The sequence below is a fragment of the Passer domesticus genome, chromosome 8, assembly GCF_036417665.1.
Source record: "Passer domesticus isolate bPasDom1 chromosome 8, bPasDom1.hap1, whole genome shotgun sequence".
NCBI classification, from domain to species: domain Eukaryota; kingdom Metazoa; phylum Chordata; class Aves; order Passeriformes; family Passeridae; genus Passer; species Passer domesticus.
The window spans coordinates 47,163,079-47,188,276 of record NC_087481.1 but is presented as its reverse complement, the minus strand read 5'-3'; the positions used below and the strand labels follow the sequence as shown (position 1 = coordinate 47,188,276).

The window sequence follows — 25,198 nt, the reverse complement described above, 5'->3', positions numbered from 1 at the left end:
GTCCTCATGATCCACTCAGTCCTTGACTTTTTTTATAGCACTACCCAAGCACAGTGCCAATTTGTGACTACTGTAGTGATATGAGAGTGTTTGTTCATTAGGAATTGAACCAAAACCCCATCAGGATTATTTCATATGGATCTTGCCATCTGCTGGCCTTTCTGTGTTCCAAATACAAACCAGTTACCTAGAATGGAAAGACATGATTTCCCATTACCAGGCTCTTCATACATTCATTTTCCCATCACTGGATGTTTTGACTGGCGTGATTTTCCTTTGTTATAAAGTGCTGCTAGAGTTTATACCTAGATGTATTTAACCTAGTTCAGCATCCTGCATTATATCTCCCTTCCATAACAAAAGCTAATCACACCATCCAACTTTAAGCTCAGCATGGAAAGATCAGAAATTCACTATCATGCTAGTAAGCACAGTCAAAATATTCAGCTCTGCTTCTGCAGGGACAGAGCACATTATCACTCAATATTAGACAAGCTAAGCAACCCAGGCTGGCATCAGATCAGAGATCCATGCAACTGAGGAATCTCAGATGGCACTGACTTACATCAAAAATATCCAGTGATGCCAACTGATGTTCATATATTTCATCTATGCTTGATGGATTTTTTATTTTTCCTCTTCACTTAGCAGGTTCAAATCATGTGAAAACTTAGATTTGCTGTTTATGTAAAGCAGTTGAACTCACATTACCTGGAATTACTGTATTTGTGAGTCCACCACTGTTTATGTGGAGGACTCTCTGTTTTATTCTCAGATGTAATTTACCTTCTGACTTCATATCTGTCCATTCTCCAATCCACCTATTCTATTAGCCCTTCAATTACTGGCTTTCTTCACATATACATTCCCATATACATCTCTCTGCTCAGTGAGGGTAAAATTGCATCTTTCCCCTATCTATTTCTCACCATCCATGTTAAGGAATTACCCCCTTCTAAATTCACCTAATGCATTCTTATTCCCTTTAGCACTTCACTGTCTCTTTACAAATCCCCCTGCAATTTTTCATTGAGAAACTGCCACAAAAATAACACTGATTGCATTGTGCAAGGAAAGCATTCAGCAGGTAAGGATTCCATCAGTACTATGGAAATTTCAGTCTGCCCAGTCTCTCCACATCATTTGCATAACAGTAAATGAAATAGCTTTTGCTGGGTCACTGATGTGATAATAGGGGCTTTGGAAACACAAAATTCTCACACATCACCTCTAATTTTCTCCATCTGTGAACTTGCAAGGGCTTCTGCAGTTCTTCTTCCAAAATTTTGCACCGAGTCTGTTCCTTTAACAGTTCCTTCTGCATGTGATTAAACTCCCATCTGAAGACCAGCATAAAATAAAAAGAAAAAACACACCAAAAATACTTCAACATGACCAAGGCACTAATGTGGACATTAACAAATGAGTCTCCCATGCACTATGGTGCTCGGGAAAGCACAAAGAGGCACTTGGCCACTGCAGCAATATTGTGGTGGCAAAACATATCAACACAATACCACTAAACAGGTGGAACCATAAAATAACACACTTGGACCTCTTTACTTGCTTCATTAAAAATGGCTCAGAAAAGAGGCTCCCAGGGAATCTACTCCACAGACTGCTGGAGCTCACTCTTCACATCTTCCCATGTACATTAAGGCCAGAAGGACAGTTAGTTCATAAACCTACAAATCAGTCATGGGTCATATCCAGTTACTCCCGTGTTGAATCTAACAAGTTGTGTTTGAAAGGTTTTTAATCTACATGGCTCACACAATCCATCAAATAAAGCACACTCTAGGACCTAAGTATGATGGACACCGTTCCTAAGAGGACTGAACTTTGATTTCTTTTGTAACACCTCCTCAAGGAATTTCAGAGGTGACTTGTTGCTGAATTTAAAATTAATTGAGCACTACCAAGATTCTTTAAAAACTAGGCTTTTATGGTGGGGATAGGGGGTTTAAGAGCAGGAAAAAAGGCGCATTTTGTAATTATCTGACACTTATCACCTTAGTGATGGGATCCTCTCAATTCTCCAATGTCAAAAGGGGGTGAAGGATTGAGATGTGCCTCCTCCACCACTGAATCTTTTCCTGCTGAGCTCAGAATTGCCTTTAGCTCACTAGAGAGAAAAAGGTCTTTTTTTAACTGTGAGGTTGGACAAGGTTATGGAGAAGGGAAAAAAACCTCACATTTCCAATTGGCAAATCGGGAAAGCTAATTAGCAGCACAAGTGATAAATGGAATCTTTTCGACAGGCAGTTTTCATGATGGTTTTGGACTTCATTAAAGTATGAGATTGCTGCTGCAGTTAGCAAGAATTGATCCACCCATCATGGCATGCAGCACACTACACTTCAATACCATCACTGAGTTTCAATACAGTAACAGACTTTCAGCTGAATGCATTTGGGCAGCAAGTTCAAATTCCATTCCTATCTGCAGTCAGTCGATGACAACTGCAATTGCTAATGCTGTGTGCCCAGTTCTCCTTTCTGTTTCACCAAATCAAACTGGCATAATTCCACTGGAGTCAATGGGACTGACCATGGACTGAAGTTAATTTGTTCTGCTGAAAGCCACAGAATCACACTGATAAAGTAAAGATCTCACCCAAAACTGTGATAGCTACACCAAATTGCTACAATGGTTATCTGCTAAAAACATAACTGCTTCTTCTTACAAATCAAGACTGATTCTTAGAAAACATCCAGTTTCCCATCAGGAAAGAATATACTTCAAATACATGAGGGGTAAGCAAGAAAGGAAGCATTAAGGAGAAGGAAGAGATAAGTCAGGTTTGGGCTATTAAATTGCTGTTTTAAAGCAACAAAGCCTTCAATGAAAATTTAACTAAAACTTTCTCATAGATCACAAGATCTGCATCTAAATCTAGAAGAAGAGAGCTCTGAAAAACAAGATTTTGTTCTGAATATGTCAAGTGTCTCCCATACTCTGTGGATTGCTTAACCAAAAGGAGTTCCATTAATCTAGGCCTTGTACCACTGTACCAGTTAGGAGCTCACTGGACTGTGAACACCTTTTCTGCTGCTGTCAGGTTTATTCTGTAGGCAGTAACTCAGAGTACAAAGGGAAATACGGAAATTATTTCAACTTCAGCCAAGATTTCTTCTTTCCTTATTACAATATTTCAAATTTCCTAATTGTTGGTAAATTGCTTAATGAATTTAATCTAGTCTGTGTTTGAGGTCAAACAAAAAAAAAAAGCCCTTCTCCAAGGTTGATACAAGTCTTTACCATGTATAAACTACATTTTCTGTCTCAACTACAAAACTATGGCTGCAGTCACTATGGAAATGCATTCACCTGGGTTTCCTACCTGAGCTCCTGCACATTAGCCACGCTCTTGCCAAGTATTCCCTTCTCACGCCGGAGTTTTTTGATCTCCAGCTTGAGAATCCTCATGTCCTCCACCCTCTGCCGGTACTCGCTCTCGCCCCGGTTCAAGATGGCCTGCTGGATTTTGATCTTCTCGTAGAGCAGCGCCACCTCATCGTTGCGGTGAATGAGCTGCGTCCCCAGGGCACGTCTCTCACAGAGCACCTGTGGGCACGGGCAAAGCCATGAACTTAGTTACACTTCCTTCACACAATCCCAGAGTATCCTGACTATGCTTGTATCAGTCAAAATCATGGACGTTAAGAGGTTTCATTCTTATTAATTAAAGAAATACGGCAAGAACCTAATAATTTCCCCAATAAGGGTTCAATCACCTGAATAGTACAAACTACAGATTTCGTTCACTTCAGTATCTTAACATTTTTGTTTTAATGGCATTACAAAGCTTCAGTACTCTTACATTCACAGTAGCTAAGAATCTCCATCTTAAAAATACAGTGGGCAAATGAGGGAATGGAACGCAGAGTATTTGAAAACTCAGATTAGGGATTCCAACCTTGTCAAATTCCTTCTTCTGCTTCAGTCTCTCTGCATCAGCTTCAGAAATGATTTTTAGGAGTCTCTTCTCTTCTGCCTCCTGATTGTCAATATAGGCTTTGGCTTCGTGAGCCTGTTTTGTCATCTTAAGCAGCTCAGCCTGATGGAGATAAAGAATATAGGTGAGCAACTGTTAATTAATAACATCCCATTACAGAAACCTACAATTAAGAGTTACCTACAAATATTTAATACATTATTTTACCTTCCTGAGAGGTACACATTTTGTTAGTTTTTGAAAACTAATCACCAAGATAAGCAAGCATGAAGACCCATAAAGAAATACTATAAATACTATTTTAATGTAATTGTCTTATACACAATAGAAATGTGAAAGTATTTTTATCCATGACAATGGTTCAATTTGTAATTCAGAGATACCTTATTTCATATTTTTTTAAATTACACAGCACATATTTAGAAAGTTTTTCAATGGAGTTATTATTCATAGTCAGTCTGGGATGTGAGAAAGAACAGTTCACCCTGCTGAAAAGGGCAACAATCTCTGCTGTATAGTACAAAGCAGCATCAACTCAAGAAAGGCTTCAGACTGGAGTAAAAGAATTGGTGGCAACCAGGAAGGGAACAGCAAGATTTAAGGGCCGCAGCACTTTGTTTAGTGGATGTATAAATGAGGAAGACTGTGAAAAGAGAGGCTGTCCCAAAGCAAGGAGGAGCAATGCACTGATACATCAACTGCCCAGCACCAACACAAATTAATGCTGGAATCTGCCCAGTCATTCTATCCCACTGTCACAAAATCTGCAATTTAAGGCATGTATGTAGATAAAAAATAATAGGGTCATCCTGGATTATTAGAAGTTTTTATCACTGCTAGGCAGTCAGAGGCAAGGTGGAACTAGCTGACTACAGCTCATTTTCATAGCTATCAAAACTTTCAAGCCTCAACTCAAAGACTTCACCACAACTCTGACCCTTATAAAGAATGATGTTCAAAATAAGCATCATCTAATGCTGAAAGACTGAGGCTGTGTTGAAGGGTGCACCTGCAAAAACATTGATTTAAGACAAGCAGTTCCATCATAATAATAAAATAGCTTGTTCCATTCTTATTTTCTTTAATAAAATTCTCATTTTGCTATATGTGTAAGACATAGCTCTCTTAGTCAGTGTCAGATATTCATCAGCTGAATAAAAATGCAAGTCACTTCATCCTGAAATTCAATAAACACTGTACAAAAGCTGCCCACAAATGTAAAACTGCTCTTGTGTTCAGCATTGCTGATAATATTTTTTTTAATAGATCACAATTCTATGGTCTCCTTATGTCAGAAAAATATGAATTGTAAACAAGAAGTGGCATTAAATGTGGTCAGCAAACATTCATATAAACAAATCTCACTGGAACACACTCAGTTGAAATAAATCTGAACTGCCTTGTATAGCAAGGAACATAAATACTTAAAGCCACACAAGGATTTTCAGTTAGATTAAATATGCCCAGAACCACAGCATGAGGATCTGTATACATCAGGTAAGAGAAGAGGAAATTAATAAACACATTCACTGTGCAAGCAGAAAAATGGTCACGTCTGAAACTGCTGTAAATCAGCACAGCTCACCTGAAGTCAGTTCAGAGAATTTGTAAGAACTGAAGAACAGTCAGCAAGAAAAAATAACATACATGGGACCTACACCAATATCTCAAACCAAACTCAAACTAAATTCTTGTTTAGATTCTGAAATATTAGTGCAAGTGATACTTTTATTGGTATGCTATACTAGAGGTAGGAGGAAAGCAGGAGTTCTAAGCAAGTTATAACTGGGATTAAACACAGAATGCTGAAATAACAAGTCAGATTTCATATACAGATTTCCAGAAAAAATATGCATAAACATCTACAAAATTATACAAATCACTTGACTTGCCAGCAGCTCCAATCTTGAGGGCCACAGACAGATTTTTTTTTTCCAATATTCAGATCCTTTGTCTAACAACTCTAACCTGCAGCCTTGCATGAAGGCTAACTGAAGCCACAGCATTAACAGAGCTTGAATTTACCATGATTGCATATTTTTAAGGCCTTTATGCCATCTGAGGTGAGCATGTCTGTATAACCTCATTCCTATGAATCCCAGTCCTCTGTGATTTAGCACATTCTTTAAACTTATTTCCCAGGAACAGGTTTCTTAGTTCCTTCACATCAGTGCAAACAGGACAAATTGATGCTGGCTTGCAACACAAATAATTGGGTTCTTTTGTGCCTGTGACAATCAGCTGCCTCTGAATTTTCTTCTAGTTTAGCACTCAGCAGTGACACTCAGGTAGAAGACCACAATGCCCTGAAGCAAGTCAGTAATGTCATGTCAGTGTATGGACAAACCTGCTGGTGAATAATTGAGTGGGTAAACCATGCAGCAATCATATGTTTGTCAAGTAAATGGCAGACAGTTCTGAGGTGATGAGACAGAATTGGGGACTAGTTAAGGCAGAAAGCTGCACACAGGAAATGAGGTGCTGTTTGACTTCTCCATCACTGATAGAACATCTCTGAGACAGATCAGGTACAAGAATACAAATTCATCACCCTTTTACAAAGCCCTATTGACATCTTGTCATAACTCCATGTGCTGAGAGAGGCTGAAAATTCAAGGAGTCATAGCAGCAAAGCAATAACCTGACAAAAGAAAACATTTTGAAAAGCGACAGGGAACTTTTGTTTTTTGGGGGTATTGTTTGCATTTTTTCCTGGTATATTTTTTGACTAGTGCTTAGTGAAGATTAAAAAAAACTCCTGTGAACACAACTCCATAAATCTTTTCAGAATACAGCAAATTGGGTTGAGATACCACCACAAATCTAATAGCTTATCTAAGGATGGGGTGCAGCAGCACTAAGAACCTGAGCATCAAGCTTAGATTTCCTTTGATTTAAGACAGAATCTTGCTGCTTTATACCACAATATTAAAATAACTTTCTCTGCAGAGGGACCTACTAAAAAGCACTGCCTAACTCCCAAAAGGCTAATGCTTGCTAGTTACATAGAAATACAACATTGTGCAATATAATGGGATTTCCACTTAAAAACAGTAGAGAGAAAAAGTTCTTAAAAATAAAAAGTTGAGTTATAAGGGTCTACATTAAAAAGTTTGCTAGAACCAGTTTATCCACAAAATCAACATCTCTGCAAGCAAAATGGAACATTTTAGTAAAAAATGTTGTCACCAAGAGATTTAAAGCTTCCAATGGACAATTCCAGACTCTTTTATTATAATTATAGGCAGAGATTAAATTTGTCAGATGCACAGATTTCTGCAACTAGTATCTCTAAAGGGTGCTGAGATCTTGTGCTTCAAATACAGAATAGTTTATTAAAATACAGTAAAACAACTACCACAGGTCAGAACACAATGCAGTCTGGGAAATCACAAAGTCCACCCTTTGAAAGAAAATATCTGTGTCAAGGGTCTTACTTTCATCGACTCTTTCTCAGCCTCTGACTGCTGGAATTCCACTTGTACTTTCTCAAGGGCTATATCCTTTTCTTTGATCTCCTCTTTCAGCTGATCCACCTGACGTGTGGAATTTCTCAGTTTCATCATCATTTCTGCTATCTCATCCTAATAGAATAGGAAGTGTGATCACAGAGAGGGTTAAAGCAAGTTGGTTTTGATGCTGGGTTCAGGCTATTTAGACGTTGGAAAATGTAGCCATGGTGCATGAAAGTATATCTGTTGTACCTACTGTAAGACATCACTTCTTAATCCAACAGAAAACAGTTTTATTAAACAATAGTTTTTTGTTTAAGCCAGCATGACACTGCAATAAAAAAAATCCTTTTAAATATACACTGACAAAAATAATGACCAATCATGAGTTTAATAAAACATTTAATTTAAAGTGCTGGACACACTATAAGAACTAGCAGTAAATCCAAATCACTAAGATTCTGATCATATCCATCTGTTTTCATGCTTCTAATAACATGCTTTTTCAATAAGGTCATGCATAGTTGGGCACAAATCTTTGGAGAGAAGATCATTTTGTGCAAACAAATATAGTCCTCAGTAAGATAACAATATATGCTAGTTGGCACAGATGTGCAAAGTTCAAAAGAGGGCTCAGTTTTTGATAAGGCTCTGTGAAAATATTTAGCATGTACTTGAAGCTTGAACACAGAGCAAAAAGGCTGATAGCACTGAAGAGAGATCAGGTCAGTAAGAACACTTCTACTCACAGCACAAAGGTGCCTGCCTGTACAAAATTAGCATTTCAGCTCAGCACAGTGACAGCACGTTATGCCATGAAATGGAAGCTAACAGAGTCAATGATTAGACAGATATGTTCTTCTGGATGTAATGAAAGCAGCTTTAGAGGCTATTACTCCTCTGCCAGAGCCTACCACCTCAAAGAATCACCTACCACCTATCACACTCTCTCATGTGATACACCCTCTTCCAGTGCCAAACCAGGGCAGCTTAAAGCTCCTTCAGCACTATCCACCATAGGTGTGGATTTACTCACCAAATGAGGGATTTTTACCTGCACAAAGTGCTAATGTAGCTAAGCAAGATCTTGAGTCATGGCAATCTTCACCCAAGCAGCACAGAGAGAGCACTGATTAGTAGTAATAGGTCATTAGGCTCAGCTGTTTGCACACACAACCACTTCCATGAACGCAAAAGTTATTAAAAGCTGTCTTTGGTACAGAGCCTATAAATCTCTTTGGTGTTGTTAAAGATGACAGACATTCAGCATATAGAGCCCAAACCCACCCAAACACATTCTAAGTTCTTTATTTAATGCAAAACAGTAAGAATACACAATTTTGCAAACTGGTCTCCTAATCAACTTGCTTAAATAAATGAACTCCTAACACCAAAAGAAAGCCCCAGGATGAAAGCATCAGCTATTTATATCATAATAACAGCCTGCCAGGATGCCTTCTCCATTTTAATGGCTTGAATATCATGGTACTCTGGAGACCACTGGCAAGGTGGGCATAAGATTATTTTACATTAAGCAATCCAAAAATATTTGCATCCAGCTTTATCTAAACAGGCTTGTGAAAATTTTACTTCCCAAAATGAGAAAGAATTTGCCATAATGTTTAAAACAAAAATCTTTTATGGTTTTTTTTTTTTCTTTCATGACTGGATGACCTGTCACTGAACATTGAATAGCTATTTTTCTCATTGCTAAACATAACACTGCCTTGGCCAAAAGATCTTTCAGGGTCAGCTATTTTCTCACACAGGACTTGCTAAAAGAGTTTAGTAGTATGACAAGTAAGCTATTAAAGTCTAAATATTGGCCTCTAACAACTGGAACTGTGAACAGCATAGTGTTACCACCATGTAACATTCAAAACCCAAACACCAAAAGGCTGCTCCATTTTCTAACTGAGCACATAGATTCCTGTTCTTTATAAATAACCAAATTTATTTAGTGTGTTTTAAAATAAAAATAACTAGGAAAAAAATAAATTGTGATTTTTCAACCTTATTTCTCCTGACAGATTTTTTGGGAGCAGCAAAAATCTGAATCCACCAGATGAGAGGCTGACTAAGGTCAAGTAAAGCATTCTACATAAATTGCAAAATGGTGCATTCCTCATAAAATTCAGCACACAGCTTGTTAGGAACTTTGAGAGTTCATTCCCATGTGCTTCTCAAATAAAACACCTACCTATTCAAACCCAAGTATAAATTCGTAATTTACTATACATGTCATAAATACTTATTTGGAAATAACCCAAGGCTTAAAATGACAGCTATCCAGGGTCCCAATATCTGCCAATTACAATAGGATTTGTGTAGTATTTTACATCTTTACATCAGAATAACAATATATCCTTTAGTTCTCCTCTGCTCTCCTAGTATTGTTAGTGAGATCCCCAAGGAGGAGATATGAATGGAAAGAATCATCTCCTGAGGAAAATGACACTCTCTGAAAGAAACAAGCAAAGTGGAAGCTTTTGGTTCTCATCAGAAAATTCCACTTCAGCTGGGAAAGTGTTTCTCTGCTTCCTAAATCATTATTCACAGTAATGTTCATACTCATTCAGGACTGAGGAGGCAATCTTATTCCCCTTATACCCTATTTCACATACATGCACACAACTCCTAAAGGGATAAAACAGACTGGAGGCAGGATGGCTTTATTAGTTTGTGGCTCCAGTGTACCATGATTTTACACATGGTTTGCAGCAGGGATACTTCCACATGATGACTGAGGACTCCTATTTGCAGTCTAAATACAAATGGTGTAGATAAAACTTCAGGGACCTAAAACATTCATTTCCCCAAAACCCACAGGAATGAAGAAATCACTTCTGCCATTGATGCACTGAGCTTGCCTTTAACAAATTAAAATTAAATCATGGAAAAAAAACCCCAAGAGCAGAGAGAGAAGCACGAGGAAAAATGTATCCTTCTACCTTAGCTTCAATCAGATTTTTACTGTACAGGGTCCTCTCTGTTCTCAGAGTTTCACAAAGATTCTTTTGCTGTTTTAATTTAACCCCTTGTACTTCTATTTCCTTCTCATAATTGCAGATCTGAATCTGATGCATTTCAAGATCTTTCATGTGACTGAGAACCTGGAGCAAAAGGAAAGGAAAGAAATTAACATGATTAAAAACCATCATCACAAGATTAGAAGGATGGGACAAAGTTTGTGATTTGAAAATGACAAGTTCAAATCCCTGTGATAAGCAGTTTTAACTACAGTTGAAAATTGCTCCAGTCCAAATAAAAGTTTAACCTTTCTGACTTGCTTATGTTGGACAAAATTGTATTTTAATCTGAAACCTAGGTTTCACTCAAGACTAAAACTTAGAGGTGCACACATTTAATTTAACAACAAGCTACTGAAAGAAAATATTGCCGTAGAGTGGGTGCAATAATATCAACATAAACAGTTTCCATCAAGAATGGAAACTGTTTATAAAGCATATTTAGATTTTGGATGTTGTTTGGGACGTCAGCTGTATGATAAGATGAATTAACAATATGTTTTTCCAGAAGCCCTACATGCACTCTTACATTCTAACAACCCAATTTTTTTAATGAACATGTGACCACAGAGTTGATGATTACAAACTGTTCAGATATAATTATTATAATAAGAAAGACAGTTAATGTAACTTACACTTGGTCTAAATAAGTAGGTAATCACCATTAGTTGCTTGTATGAAAGATTAGAAATAATTATGTGAAGATTACCTAAGGAGAATGAAGTATTGTAGACTATATTAAGAAGATGATTACATGCAGTATCAATAAAGAAAACCACAAAATTTTACAGACACATTTATTAAGCAGTTACTGTCATAAAAACACATAATAATTGCTATGTTACAGGAGCAAAAACACGAATAGTTGCTAATCATTATGAGGAGATTCAAATTTTGGTTTTAATTTTTTTTCTCCTGCTATACAAATCTGAAAACTGAGGAGATCAAGGAAGAAGCATTCATACAGAATTCAGCATCACAAAAAAAATAAAAAGAAATAAAAACAATACGAAGGAGCACACACATCAAAAACACAGTTTATCAGGTTCACTACCCAGGAGGAGAAAACAATGTCATCCATAAAGCTAGGGAAAAAAATTAGGCATTAAAAAAAAGCTGAGGAATCACACCGAGAAAATCCAGGAGAGAAGTCAATGTCCAAATGCAGTTCATATCCTGTTCTCCTGACTCCACTTTTGAAAGTAGAGTTTTGGACTTTAACACATGCTTGTATGTCAAAGCAGAAGAACAAAACAAATGCTTACATCAAATAGTCAAGAACTGCAAAGTTTGCAATTTACAGCATTGTCCCTTCCTTAGTAATAAAGCCTTGGTGAGGCCTAACTACGGGACAGAAGCTTAAATAATTAAATATGCCAACCAACTTTGAGGATAGGGGAGAGCTAAATATCAAAAATTTTATTACAGAAGCAGGAATACAATTCCAGCACATTGTAGCTGACTTCAGGTGATCCCAGGAACTGCTTACAATGCAATACAAAAACACAATCCCAGTTTATAACCTACTCCTCCTGCCTTTTCCTTTGCTGTTTAAACAATCTGCCAATAGTAATAGCACAGAGAAGAAATCAATAAGGCGTGTTTTCTATCTGCACTATGGTGATCATAGGCTGGGGCAAGTTTTGAAAGTAGGTCACTGCATTTGTAAGTGTTTTGCTTGTTTCTGATATAAGATAACTGCAGTAAGATTGTGGACAAAGTTTTCTGAGTTGTGCTCACAGGTTAGATGCTGATTTTGCTTTTTCAGGAATGATTAAACACAAATAATTCCCTCTTACAGATACATGCAGTGTTTCACAACATAGCCCCGTGGGAGGCTGAGCATGCTCAATTCCTGTTTAGTCAATAGGCACACTACACCTCTCAGATTTGGCAATGAAGGCCCAAAGCTAAGCAAAAAGGATTCGGTATTCATAGTTTTTCCTCTATCCTCGTAGCTCTTTTATTTGTACACTCCAGTATCATCTACCGCTGTTTACCTGTTTAGTTCTATAAACCTACTCAATAGGTCAGTAATGGTGCTCTCCTTATTTGTTCATCCATTTTTGCCCACTCTAGGAAGTGCTGCCATGGCCTTAGCGATATGCCTATTGAAAAACAGGTTTTCCAAAAGATTATGTGAATTCAAAAAAGGAAATGTATATTTTCGTTTTCTTGGATAGGTTGTTAACTGCAAACTCAACATTTTTAAAGGGTTTATTTGAAAAAAGCCAACATATTAAGGACTGGTTTTGTGATTCAGAAAGCACAGCCAGGGAACAGTTCAGATGGAATTCAAAGGAACTCAAATACTTCACTGCCTCCTTTTCAGCAGCCTAAACCTTATACAGAGAAACCAACATTTCATAACTTAAGAATTTCAATTCAAAAAGGAAAAAAAAATCTGCTAAAAGTTGTACACAGTAATACAGGCTACATAACAAAGAGCAAGGAACAGATGTTTTTTCTCATTTGTGCTTGCTTATGTAGAAGTAAGACTTTTCAACAAGTGGCAGTAACTTGAAAACAAGCAGTCAGCCAAGGCAATAGTTAGAAGAGGAACTCATGCATGAACTCTCATTCTAAAAATATTTTACTGTTGTGTATATAATTTTGTTGACTCTGTTCATCAGTTAATAGCAAATGATTGTTGCCACAATACACAGAGCATCACCATGCAATTTCAGAGAGCCTTAAGCATTTGCCCGAACAGAGTAACACCATACCACACCAGAAGGCTTCGGGCATCTGCCCATACAGAACAACACCATATCACTTCAGAAGACTGCTCCTCTTGTTCTTCAGCCCAACCTTTTATCCCCTCATGTTGATGCCCTGCCCCTGTGTGCCCTCTGCTCCCTTTGGTGTTGGTCAGTGATCCTGAGCACTCCATGGCTCATTGCTGTCAGTGCTGCTCACAGCTGTGCCCACTGGGGATGGGGCTGAGCCAACCCCACTCCAATCACCACAAACTGTGTGCCTACAAATTATGATTTTGAAAGATGAATTCTGCAGCTCTGTATGGTATGTGCTGCTATAAATAGCCAGACAGATTTCAGAGCCAGAATAGCTACATCTCTGGGCTTAGATGGGCTTGGCTCTTTTCTACTCTTATGCAGTTCCAAAGGTGGGGTGCAACCTCCTGAAAAACCAGGTTGGTGGCAAAAAGTGACAAAACACTGACTGGCCATGGCCTTACTGCCATCAGTAGCCCATTCCCCACCAGCTGTGAAATGACTCCTGCAGTTTTGACACAGCTTCTCAAGTCTGAATAGGTCAAACAGTGAACCTAGATATTATCTATTTACATAATAATCCTGATCCTATGTCCTCCGACCCTGCATTTGGACTTGAAGGACAAGACTGCTGTCTCACATACTCCAGTGCTCAAAACTGTTCTTGCTGCTCTTCACCCGTAAGCAGAGCCAGGAATTGCCCCTTTGGTGAGCCAAGGAAGCCTGCCAGTCCTTTGGAAAGCTGCAGTCACAATGCAGGCATGATTATATAAACAACTCAAGTGTCATAAGCCATTTACTGAGCCTCTCCCTTATAAGAAATGATAGAAAATTTACACCCAGACTGGCAGGGGAAAAAAAGAAAAAGTAAGCAAACAAACATTTGTCATTCTCACCCTCAAAATATTATGGGCAACCCCAAATAGAATTAAAAGAAAGAGCCTTGTAGTTCTGAGTATTATGAATTACTCTCTGTCCCTAGTTTACAATGTTCTTAACTCATATCTACACTGTTAGAAATGCACTATGAGAGAAAGAAGCAAAATATGACTTTGCAACAAAGACAAATCTCACTTTTGTGGAATATTATTTATAAGGAAATGACAAGAGGTATTCCAGGCAATAGAGCATACACCATTCTAAAATGATTTAAAAGCCCCTGGTCAAATGAAGTTGGAATGATAATTTTACTGTGAAAAGATAGCAAATACCTTTTGAGTTGAAACTGCTTGGAAGCTAATCCCAGTAAATCGATGAGCTCTTTGGAGGGCTCTCCAATGTGATATTCAGCAATTAATGGAACATGTTAAAAACATGTTCCTGATTTTACTTCATCACGAATAAAGTTATACATAATAACAGGCAGTAGACAACACAAATTTTATGCAGTATTTCTCTGCAGCTACTCCTGGAAAACTTGTTTTGCAATCTATTTTGAACATCTGAGATGTCTTCACATACTGAAGTAAGCCTTCAAAATGTTAAGTACCTTCCAAAGATGTCGAGCACTGTTAGGTCTCACTGGCCTCGATTTTAGGACAGTGGTTGTATGCAAGATAAGGTCCTTTGCAGATAAGACAGGACAATCAAAGTGTAACTTCCAACTGCACATGAGAGTTTCAACTGTGGGACTCGTGTATAAGATGTCAAGAGGCCTTGGTTTGAACTCCAGCCCTAGCTCCATTTCACAATTGGTTGCTGAATAAGAGCAATACATGGCTGGAGTCCAAGTCTCTTACAGAATTAACAAGTCTCTCTCCCACTGATAAGGTTTCCCTAGAGAGAGCTGAAGCAGTAGCAAGCAACATGCATTGACAGCAAAAAATATTTGTATAGGGTATGAAGACCACCAGTCCAAGCTTTCTCCCACTAGCATGTTAGAAAAATTAACGTATCATCTTCACAGCTCTGAGAGAAAGACAGGAAAGGACCTCTTGCACAAAGAGCTGTTCCTACCTTCTCTTTAAGCTCACTCAGTTCCTTGATGAAACTATCTCTCTCCTTCTCCAATTGGTAAATAATTTTCCTTTGTTTCTGAGCTTCTGTCTTATAATTTTGGATTTCTGTCTCCAAGTTCTGTTTTGACTGTTCATGGAGCTTCACCAAATCTATCTGCTTCTGAGTAGCATTTGTGGCCTTGATCAAGTTCTAAAGGGAACAAAAAATAATGAGTCTTGAGCTGAAAATGCAACACTGTCACCAGTATGACAAAAGCATGCCATTGTCAAAGCGGATTATGGACTTTTCAATGTTATTATTCCTTATCTAATTTGTTCAGTTGAAATACTTGAACCTTAAATCTGATTTGAAAAACAAAAATCTCTAGCACAGCTGCTAAATAGAGCTTTTACTGATTTCAAGTTAAAACACTGGTGTCTGCATTAAAAAAATAAAATTGACAGGATTGTTTACAAGTGGATATAACTAATGACTGGAAAATCCTTACCAGCTTTAAGGCATTTTGATTGTAAAGCTTGCCAATAGCCAGTAACATTAATAATAAATCCAAATGCACTTCTTTCTCATGTCTTCAATAGAAAGTTCAAGCTTGAAATTAACCAAGCTTACTTTAAAATTTTGCATAAAGATTAAACAGAAAACATCAACATATCATCTTCACAAAATCAGCCTCCTCGTCCCACTTCAAAATTTCCTTCCCTATACAAAACAAATATTTGTTACCCGTCAAATCAGAGCCTCTGCTAGATTCAAGACACAGGACAGTGAATCTACACCAAATAAAGCATGTCAGAAATCATATTTTAGCATTGAATTTAGTAGATAACACTTCAGGACTGCCCACAAACATGAGATGCTATACTGCAGTATAAGAACCTTGGGCTGATGGGAAGCAATCAGTATGAGAAACAGATCTAAAAGCAAGGATTACTCCTCAACCTGCCAAGCTGCTACACAGTGTATCAACACTCTGGCTGTTCTTCTATTAGCAAACACTTAGTTTGCCTAGATTAGTACCAAACTTCATAAGATACAGAGTAAAAGATCTGTGTAAAAACACAGATATAGCAAACTCTTCAGATATCAAATAATGGGTTTGCAGTTTGAACTCCCTGATGGTTTATACATTAAAACTTGGAAATCTTCTGTGTGTTTATGGATACTAACACTATTTCAGTGCACAGAAAAGAAGTAGTTTGTACATCTGCTTAAGGAAATCTGAAGGCTTTAACTTAATATTATGTATTCTACATTTCTGTGTGGCTGTGAATGTTGACGCTACAAGCATTTCATTCTCAAGCTGTGAGGCTTATGAATATGATCAATGCAAACTCACCTGGTTTAGCATATCCCTCTCCCTCACAAGCCCATCTATGGCTCTCTTGTCAGTCTCTGCCTGTTTTTTGCCTGTCTCCAACTCTAGAGAAAAAGAGGAAAGACAGTGAATTCCATGTTCAAACTGTACAGCTGTTAAAAATGCAGAAGTCCACAATTTAGTGGACTTTTTTTTAAGCCTTGACATTACATAACCAATTCAAGTAGTTTTGAACAGGTTTTACAACCCTAGGTATTAGCTGATGCTTATGCTTATCTGGGTACCTAGAAAAACTTGCAACTCAGAAAACAGATCCACATATCTCTTAGGCACCTACCTTTCTCCAGTCTGATTATTTGATTTTTTAGCATGCTTTTTTCATGTTCTGCATCAACTTTTTGTTCCTCCGCAGTGCGCAGCTTATTCTGGAGAACATCTCTCATTTTGCTCAGCTTTGATATTTCAAGGCTCATATGAGCTGCTTCATCCTCTGTCTCCTACAGAACAGCAACAAGAAAAGGGGAGAGAAAGCACCCACAGAAAGAAGGAAGAAAATGCTTTTTTATTTGGTGTACACTTACTCCATAAAACTCAGGAAGAAAACATATAAGTGCTGTGGGTCAGTTGCAGAAAGATAATTAGCTAATTGAAAAATATTTAAAATAATTCAAACAAAGCCAGCTTGGGAAATTAAAATTATAATCAAATCTTATACTTTAGGGCTGAAGATGATCAACAACGAACCTCGAGCTGCAAACCTCACACAGCACTACCCAATTAGTCCAGTTAATTAAAAACAGGCAGATCTATTTTCATTTGAAGTACTAGGCACAGTGATTGTGATGAGAAAGATATCCATAGTGTAGTCTTGATTGCATGTCCCTAAATAGCAGGTATGTATTAACCCCATCTCTTTCATAACCTATGGCTTTAAAGAAAAAGCAAAATCCAGAGTCTGTCCCATTTGCTATACAATAGAGGAAAAAATAATCAAAGTACTGCATAACTAGTTACTGGGAAACACAACCAATAATCACAACAGCAATCAGTCTTTTTCCTTTTAAAAAGTAAGTATAACTTTGTGCAATTCAGTTCCATTGCTAGGTTTTACAGCCATCACAGACTACTGTGTTCCACTTAGAGCCTCAGATACTGATTCTGTGAGAAGGGGAATCCTGCTATGAAGCATCCTCTGGGAGAATAGGAATCTCCTTAGTTCTTACTGACAATAAGCTTCAAGAGGTTTAAGAGCAGTTTGATAATTCACATTGCCCAGCACACTGCAGGATAGTATTGCAGGCACAATCCCTACAAAAACTGCACCCCAGATCATGACTAGGGCTCTTAACCTTTAGCAGCTGGCTTAACTGCTAACTGGGCAGTATCTTATATTTTTTTGTTCACAGAAGTCCTTGAGCATGACTCTGAAATTTCCATCAACTTTTCCTGATATCAGGATCAGATCATAGAATCAAAATCCTCTGACACTCTAAAGTCCCAGATGCAAGTCATATTTGTAAAGTTTTAAATAAAGATGGCATTGTTAATGATAAAACTGGATAACCTGGACAAGACAGTAATTTGTTTTTCAAATAAGTAAGAAAAACAGTCTTCAGTTTAACTAATAAAATACAACAGAAACAAAGCTCCTATCATCCTCCATTAAGGATCCAAATCAGAATTATTTATGTCATCTTAGTTGTGAACTGAGCTTTTAACCAGTCAGAGGTTAGTTTCTATCAGACTAACAAGCACACAAGCTTTTTATTTAGGTGAATTATACTACTTGAGTTATACTCAATAAAACTCAAGAAGATAATTATTTTCTACCTGAATTTTCTAGTGTTTAGCGTTTTAACCCCACTGGTGACACAAAATGCAAGATATTGTAAATAGCATAATAGCATCCAACATCTATACATTACCCTTTGTCGAGTGCTCTCAAAATACCCTAATAAGAATATGCAGGAATCCTTTAATTCCTCCTCAACAGAGACTCATCTGCTTCTGAGTTGTATGAAATGACTGTTAAGTAATGTGAAGTCAGGCAATAAACCCATTTATATCTGAAAGTAAACACCATCTTGGTTATTTATATTTAACTTTCTCATTGGATACTGGGGGGGAAAGAAATTTTAGTGTTGAAAGTAATTCCCTTCAGTGGAAACTATCCAGGACACCATTATTATCATTTATAACCATTTTTCGATGGATTTTGGCAAAATTCAAATTATGTTAATCATTGTAAGAAAATTGTTCCTCTTATTTGAAGATCTCAGGATTGAAAAGAGACCCCATGTTTGTGACCACCCATCCTTTATGAACAGTGTTGAACATTTTGGTCCATGTGTTTTATGAAACAACTCCTCCAGGAGAACAGGTGCTACAATGTCAGATGAGAGGGTTGGGGACTACCTGCTGTAGAAAGAATGGAATCCAGCACCAGACCTAAAAAGACTACTCATGTTTCCTCCAAAACTACCTGTGGGGAACTATCAGGACAAGAACTGAAGTCATCCCTGTCCCAGGTGGTAAGATTTCATTGGAATGATACAGCTGGTAGGATGCACCTTCTGGAACTTACTTTCAGTTGTGCCGTCTTCTGACCAATGTCCTTCATCACATCATCAAGCATTGCACTCTGCTGCTCACTCTCTTGTGTGAGCTTTTGATATTTCATCTTCAATTGCTCAAGTTCCTTACCAGCTTTTTCATTCAAGGTCTGTTAGATTAAAGAACAATCCTATTAATTCTTCTAATTACAATACCTAAATACACCTGAAGACCAAACTTTCCTGCTACTCTGGAGACAAAAGCTGCTGCAGATTGTTTTCTGCTTAAAAACCAGCCTTCACTGTTGATGAAATTACTAATATTACTAAATATGATACATGGTCATAATGACATGGAGAAATCATAATTTCTAATGAACAACAGATCCAGTGTAATTTTTTTTTTCTGGAAGCTTAGCACGTGTTTATTGCAGGTGGTAAATAGATATTTTACTTCTTGTTAGGCATCTGGCAACCATCACATAATACAGCTTGCTACATACAATTACTGAAAATGAGTATGAGATTCAAATCACTTCAATCAGCAGAGGGCAGGGAAGATCTGTTTTATGAGCAAGCATCCTACATTAATGTGCTGATAACATTTCTCTGGGTACATGGTTTGCTGAGACCAGGACAAAGCATTCTGCTCTTTAATTTTTCTTCAGTTAAACATATGGAACAGTGGTTTTGTGGTTTCTATACAGAACATATATTTCAATACTGGAGCTACCAGATTTATCTTCTGCTTGATGGAAATTTCCTTGCAGATATTACATATATAAATGAGGAAAGAACAACCATCATATTTTTCACTCCTGATGAAGTCAATCTACATCGCACCTTTAAAAAACATTAAAGGAAGAGAAGTAGAACCTAGTGTAAAAACAAGGAATACTCCTTTTTATATTGCAAATGTCAGGATAACACTGTTTCAGGTAACCCTTTATTGAGTCTTGGACGGGGTGGGATAAAGCTTATAGCAGCTGTATCAAACCATTTTCAATGTCATACAAGAAAGGGCCTTTTATTAGAAATTTCTTATAAAATAAGAATAAGAATAAGAATAAAAGAATACCAGGCATCACAACAACTACAATTCAACTGAGACAACAACCTGATGAAATTGCAATAGCTGTCTTACCTTCTTTTGAAGATTTCTACCCTGACCCTTGCAGAGTTGAACAGCCTGTGTTTTGGACAGACTTCATGCAAAAGACCATTTAGGGCATTCACAGACACCTTCAAGCCAGCACAGGCAAGGAAGATAATGCAGAAGTCTGGTTAATTAGCCCACACACATCACTTTATGTGAACTCTTGGTTTCCAGGACAGTTTGGATAATTGTTCCTAAAATCTACACTTTGAAAGGCTCAAAAATACTATAAAAAGGAGGAAGAATGGAACAGAACCAGTATATACAATGTGATTGCCATAGCAGATGATGGAGCTGCCCTCAAAAGCTGCATCAAATCAGTGATATTCAGAAAATTAATCAAGTTCTCTCTGTATCTCTTTTTTGAGTATTTTAGTAAGACTTTTTGTTGACTAAAAATTGGCACTGTCCTCTACCTTCTCAAATTCAGGAACCAGAAGGGAAGAAAAAGCCATAAAAGTTATAAATTTACAAGATACACACAACTCACAAGGAAGTTTCCCTTGAGGTAGGACTGGTTTACAATGATGAGATCTCCCCTGCCATTTACTGAAATTGCTTCTCTGAGAGTTTCTCAAAGTCAGGGGAAATGGACTGAAAACCTGAAAATTCACACACTTGCAGAACACTATGTTAGGACATGTACAGATAAAGTTTTTAGAAACAGAATGAGGAAAATCAATCACAAAGGTTTATGAAGACAGTTCCCTGCCCTTTCACAGGCTTGAGAGACAGACAAAAATTATTGTGAAAAAGAAGAAAGAAGGGGATGGAGGTAGAATTATTTTACCAGCACCACTAGACACAATCAATAGCAAAGCTGGCAATATAGTCAGAAGTCCAACCTGGCAGTCTCCTGCTCCTATAGATCATCCATGTTCTTCACAGACTGTGTCTCATTTGCTGTGATTTTTCAAGATGAACAATATCATTGTGATCCACTACCGACTTCTGTGAGAAATGTATCTGAAATCTGTCAGCAAGCTTTACATACTTATTTATTAGTAAATTAATATTTATATAAAATTAATGTTTATTAAAATTTAATCAGTTACACTCCCTTCCTTTCCTTTCAGAAAAATCCCTTTTCTTCTTAATTACAGATTTTACTCAAATCTTAGACCTGATAAATACAGTGTGCCATGTACCCTACCTTCTGCTCTTTAAGATTATTTTCTATTTTCAGTTGTTCCTCTTTGCCATTCTCTATTTGTTGCTGTAACTTCTGGACCTCAGCTTGCTTCTTATTCATTTCAGCTAGAAGATTTTTCAGCTCAGTCTCCATTTTTTCCTTCTTTCGTGCCTCTCGTAATTCCTCGCTTTGACGCAGCTGGATGTCTTGCTGAAGCTATAATAATAAAGAAGAAACCAATTTTAAATTCTGCTGCCTTTTACTCAGGAAAACAACTCCTCTCACCTCTCTGATTCTGCTTGACTTTAAAAACAAGAGCTTCTATATTACTGCAACCATCATTGTATGCCAGATCTTCTCAGAAGTAATTGTTTTCTAATAGTTGAACAAAAAATTCTGGATGAGGGCCCTATTATTAATGACAAAAATTTGTTAAACACCAGTCAGTTCACCCAGACAGAAGGGTCTGATACAGTCCAAACATAAAAGCATTCCTCTGGAGAAGCAGTGGCATAAATGTCTTTACTGTTATAAGTTACTTGCAAAGTGGTACTTTCTGAATGCAGCATCAAAATTAATTGGGGCTTGATGCTGTATTGCAAGGATTTGTCTTTTTATTATCCTCTCTGACTAGCAGAAACACTTATTACATTGATATTAAAGGAAAGAGAGAGATGTCAGACCAGTGCTCATTTTCCCAACTGTTCTCAATCTTTCTACTCTCAAAGTTCCTATGTGGGAAATCTGAAAGAGGAAATTTTTCTCATATTTAATATAGACTGTCTTGTGACTCCTGCTCTCTCCCTCCACAAAAATTTGATGGAGCAGAATCAGCAGAGAGGAGACACAGGGGGCTGATCCATATGGAAATATTCGGTTCAGCCAGGGACCAGCAATTGAAAGATGTTCTTTGCTTAAGGATTCCTCCCCCTCTGAGTCCACAGATGAAAAGTTGCCAGAACTAACAGGTTCTTCAACAGGATCTTCAAAGAGACATTGTCATTTAAGCAGTCTGAAGTGGAGAATAATTCCATACTGGAAGAATGGGAGGTGATTACAAATGCTGTAACAATTCTAAATTTAAGGGTTGATGAAGTGAGAATCAGAAGATTAAGGCTGCCGAGATTCAACAAGTTTTTACTCTTTTCTCTCATGCCCACAATGCTGTCAGAAAAACAAAGATTTTATATTCTCTTCTTGTACATTACCATATCTGCTTTATAAATAGAAACGATTTCTGTGCATGAAACCTAGACTGATCATTACTTTCCTATTTGTTATTTATAAAAAATTGAAAACCAAATACTCCTTCTATGTTTTCTCTGTTCTTTGTTTAAGTGTGATTTTCTACTCTTCCTTTCTCCAGGTGTCTTGCTCCAGCCCCTATTTATATTCTGCTTTTATTCTTTAATTTTTCATTATTTTGCTTATATATTTGATATATCAGAGTCCTGTATGCCATCTTCCACCTTTTCCTACCTTCTATTCAGTGGCTATTCCACTGATCCTCAGCCTTCTTATCTCTAGCTGCTCTATACATTTCAAGAAATCCATACATATTGATAAAGAACAACTGTCTACTCAGATGGTCGGAAAAATAGAAAGCCTAACTTCATGTAAAGCTCAGATGGAGTATGACTGCTCTCTACAGACAATTGTGTTGTGAAAATTTTAAGTGGAAAACCAGTAATACAGAATCAGAGTAAAGGAGAAAGTAGGAGGTACCTAATGATGAAAAAAGAAAAAATCTGGAAAAAGCTTCCCATAAAGGAGAGAAAATAACTTCATTATTTTTAATACGGATTTTGATACATTCTTAAGAATGATGGTATCTCATAATATGGCAACCACTGCCAACAGCAAGGGACCAAGAATCTCCATTCCAGGTCTATGTTCTAAGTGTCTCTTTGAGGCATAAGGATTTAAAATACCGAAAACATTCCATTTCTTCAGCATTAAAGATTATCACAATTCACAAAAAAAACCTTGGCCTCATTGGGGATATTGGGAAGCTGTGGAAGCAGCTGATACATGACAATACACTTTGAAAAGTACATAGGCTAAAACTACAGAAAAATATAAAAGTCATTCACAGCAAAGTCCACTCAGAGCACTCCTGAAAATGTTCAAGATGTGAAAGAACAGGTGGTAGTGTCCCAGTCACTGGAGATCAATTGCAAGGGTGGAGAAAGGCTCAGGACAAAGCCTAAAATCACCATCTGGTGATCAGTACAAACCTGCAAAACTGATTGCTCTGCTTCATTTTTTGCCTTTTCTGCTTCCTGCTGCTGCTCTGTGATCTCAGTGAGACTTTGACGTAACTTCACAACTTCTGACAACAGTTGGTCTCGCTCTTCTGTTACCTCTTCTTGAAGTCTTAGCAAATCCTCAACACTGGAAGCAAGGAAATAATAGTAAAGCAGTGTCACAGGCCATTTCTGTTCTTCTCCTATGCCAGACAAAGACTCTTGTAAGAAAGAGGAGTTTAATTTTTTTTTTTAATTTTAAACACCTCTGTATGAAGACTGATTATATGCTTTATCTACTGTGAACAGAGTCACCATCAGCCAAGTCAAAACTCTTTCTTGTTGTATCACATCCTCAGGAATCTGAATAAACCTTCCATTCCCCAGAAAGGTAAAGGGAAAAAATTGTCTTCTATTCCCACTGCAAAATTAGTCAGAAACCGAAAATGTTATACAGTTGTAACCTGTCTTTGTGCACCTCACCTGGCTGGACACCTAACTTGGGTATGCCTTACAGTCACACAATGTAAAAATAAAAACTGACTCTGTTTTCACACATTTCCAATATGAAAGGAAGTCCAAGCTGTGGGTTCAAGATCAGTCTTAAAAAGCAGTCTAATTGGGTTTTCAAAGATGAAATCTGCAAAGGAGTTACTTTATCTAATGGCCTTGTCATTGGACAGGGTATTTAAGCACAGAACTGGAGGGCAATACAGAGGGAACTTCAAGAAGAAATTGTAAGCTGGCAGCAGCCTGGGCAGAGCTGGAAACAGGAGTGAGGTGTCAGCAAAGTCACAGCTCCTGGCTCTTCCTGGAAAATGCAAAAAGAAGCTAAAGAGAGAAGACTTTAAGGAGATTTATACTAGCGGGAGGTTGAATGACCAAGGTTCTTGATCCAAGGAAAGCTGTTAAACAGATCCAGAAGATGTCAGAGACAAAAGGTGAAGGAGTAGATTTGTCATGGATCCAGGTGGTTTATGTGCTGGCACATTCCTTGGAGGGGGAAGTGTCTGAGCACACTGAAGGCCTCCTGTTTTTGCAGCCTGGATACACAGAGAGTGCAGGGACAAGCATGTTCTATACATATCCTGCATGCATATTATAAATAAATACCTTAAACAGTGTGAAAATTTCAAGCCATAATCAGGCAGGTCAACCACCAGCAATTTCAGTAGAAAGTGCACAGGCCATAAGATCAATACACTTAATCTTATCTTTGAGTTTAACTTCATGTTACAGCATAAGCAGTCTCTGAGGACCTGATACTACAAACAGTGGGCTCTGCAGAGCTTCTGAGCAGCTCCAGAGGATGATTATTATGTGCACAATGCAGTGGCTTAGAGGCTCCATCTCAGACTAGGTCCCTCTATGTGTGTTTGGTTAGAAAAACCGAAACATAATCTTGAAAGTGTATAAAACACAAACAAGAACACAGACAGTGTTAGAGCATTTTAACAAAGCTAAGAACAGAAGAGAAATCAAGTGTCCGGACTTCCTGATTTATCTACTTGACCTTGCTGCTGTGAAATGTAAAAATGTTGACAGGATCCTATTCTCAAAGTATGCTGAAGAGTTTGTCAGATAAAACAATATGACACATGCTGAGAAAGTGCATAGTATTCATTTTATTTGATCTTTCAGCTTAATCCAATACTGAATGAACT

General features: G+C 37.6%; 1 protein-coding gene across 6 annotated transcripts in view; it reads right to left on the bottom strand.

Moving 5' to 3' along the window:
- Window positions 1-25,198, bottom strand: part of CFAP58 (cilia and flagella associated protein 58) — a 57,336-nt gene that overhangs the window by 25,164 nt on the left and 6,974 nt on the right. For all 6 annotated transcript variants that reach the window (XR_010367534.1, XR_010367535.1, XM_064431242.1 and 3 more), the window contains exons 4-14: window positions 23,526-23,682; window positions 21,310-21,504; window positions 19,033-19,170; window positions 16,786-16,945; window positions 16,470-16,552; window positions 15,131-15,322; window positions 10,362-10,523; window positions 7,396-7,542; window positions 3,920-4,060; window positions 3,344-3,567; window positions 1,229-1,340 (exon numbers count right to left, since the gene is read on the bottom strand). Coding sequence is in view for 4 of the 6 variants with exons in the window: in XM_064431242.1 (XP_064287312.1) it covers window positions 1,229-1,340; window positions 3,344-3,567; window positions 3,920-4,060; window positions 7,396-7,542; window positions 10,362-10,523; window positions 15,131-15,322; window positions 16,470-16,552; window positions 16,786-16,945; window positions 19,033-19,170; window positions 21,310-21,504; window positions 23,526-23,682 (1,711 nt within the window). In the remaining 2 variants the exon portion in view is untranslated. The remainder of the gene's footprint in view (window positions 1-1,228; window positions 1,341-3,343; window positions 3,568-3,919; window positions 4,061-7,395; window positions 7,543-10,361; window positions 10,524-15,130; window positions 15,323-16,469; window positions 16,553-16,785; window positions 16,946-19,032; window positions 19,171-21,309; window positions 21,505-23,525; window positions 23,683-25,198) is intronic.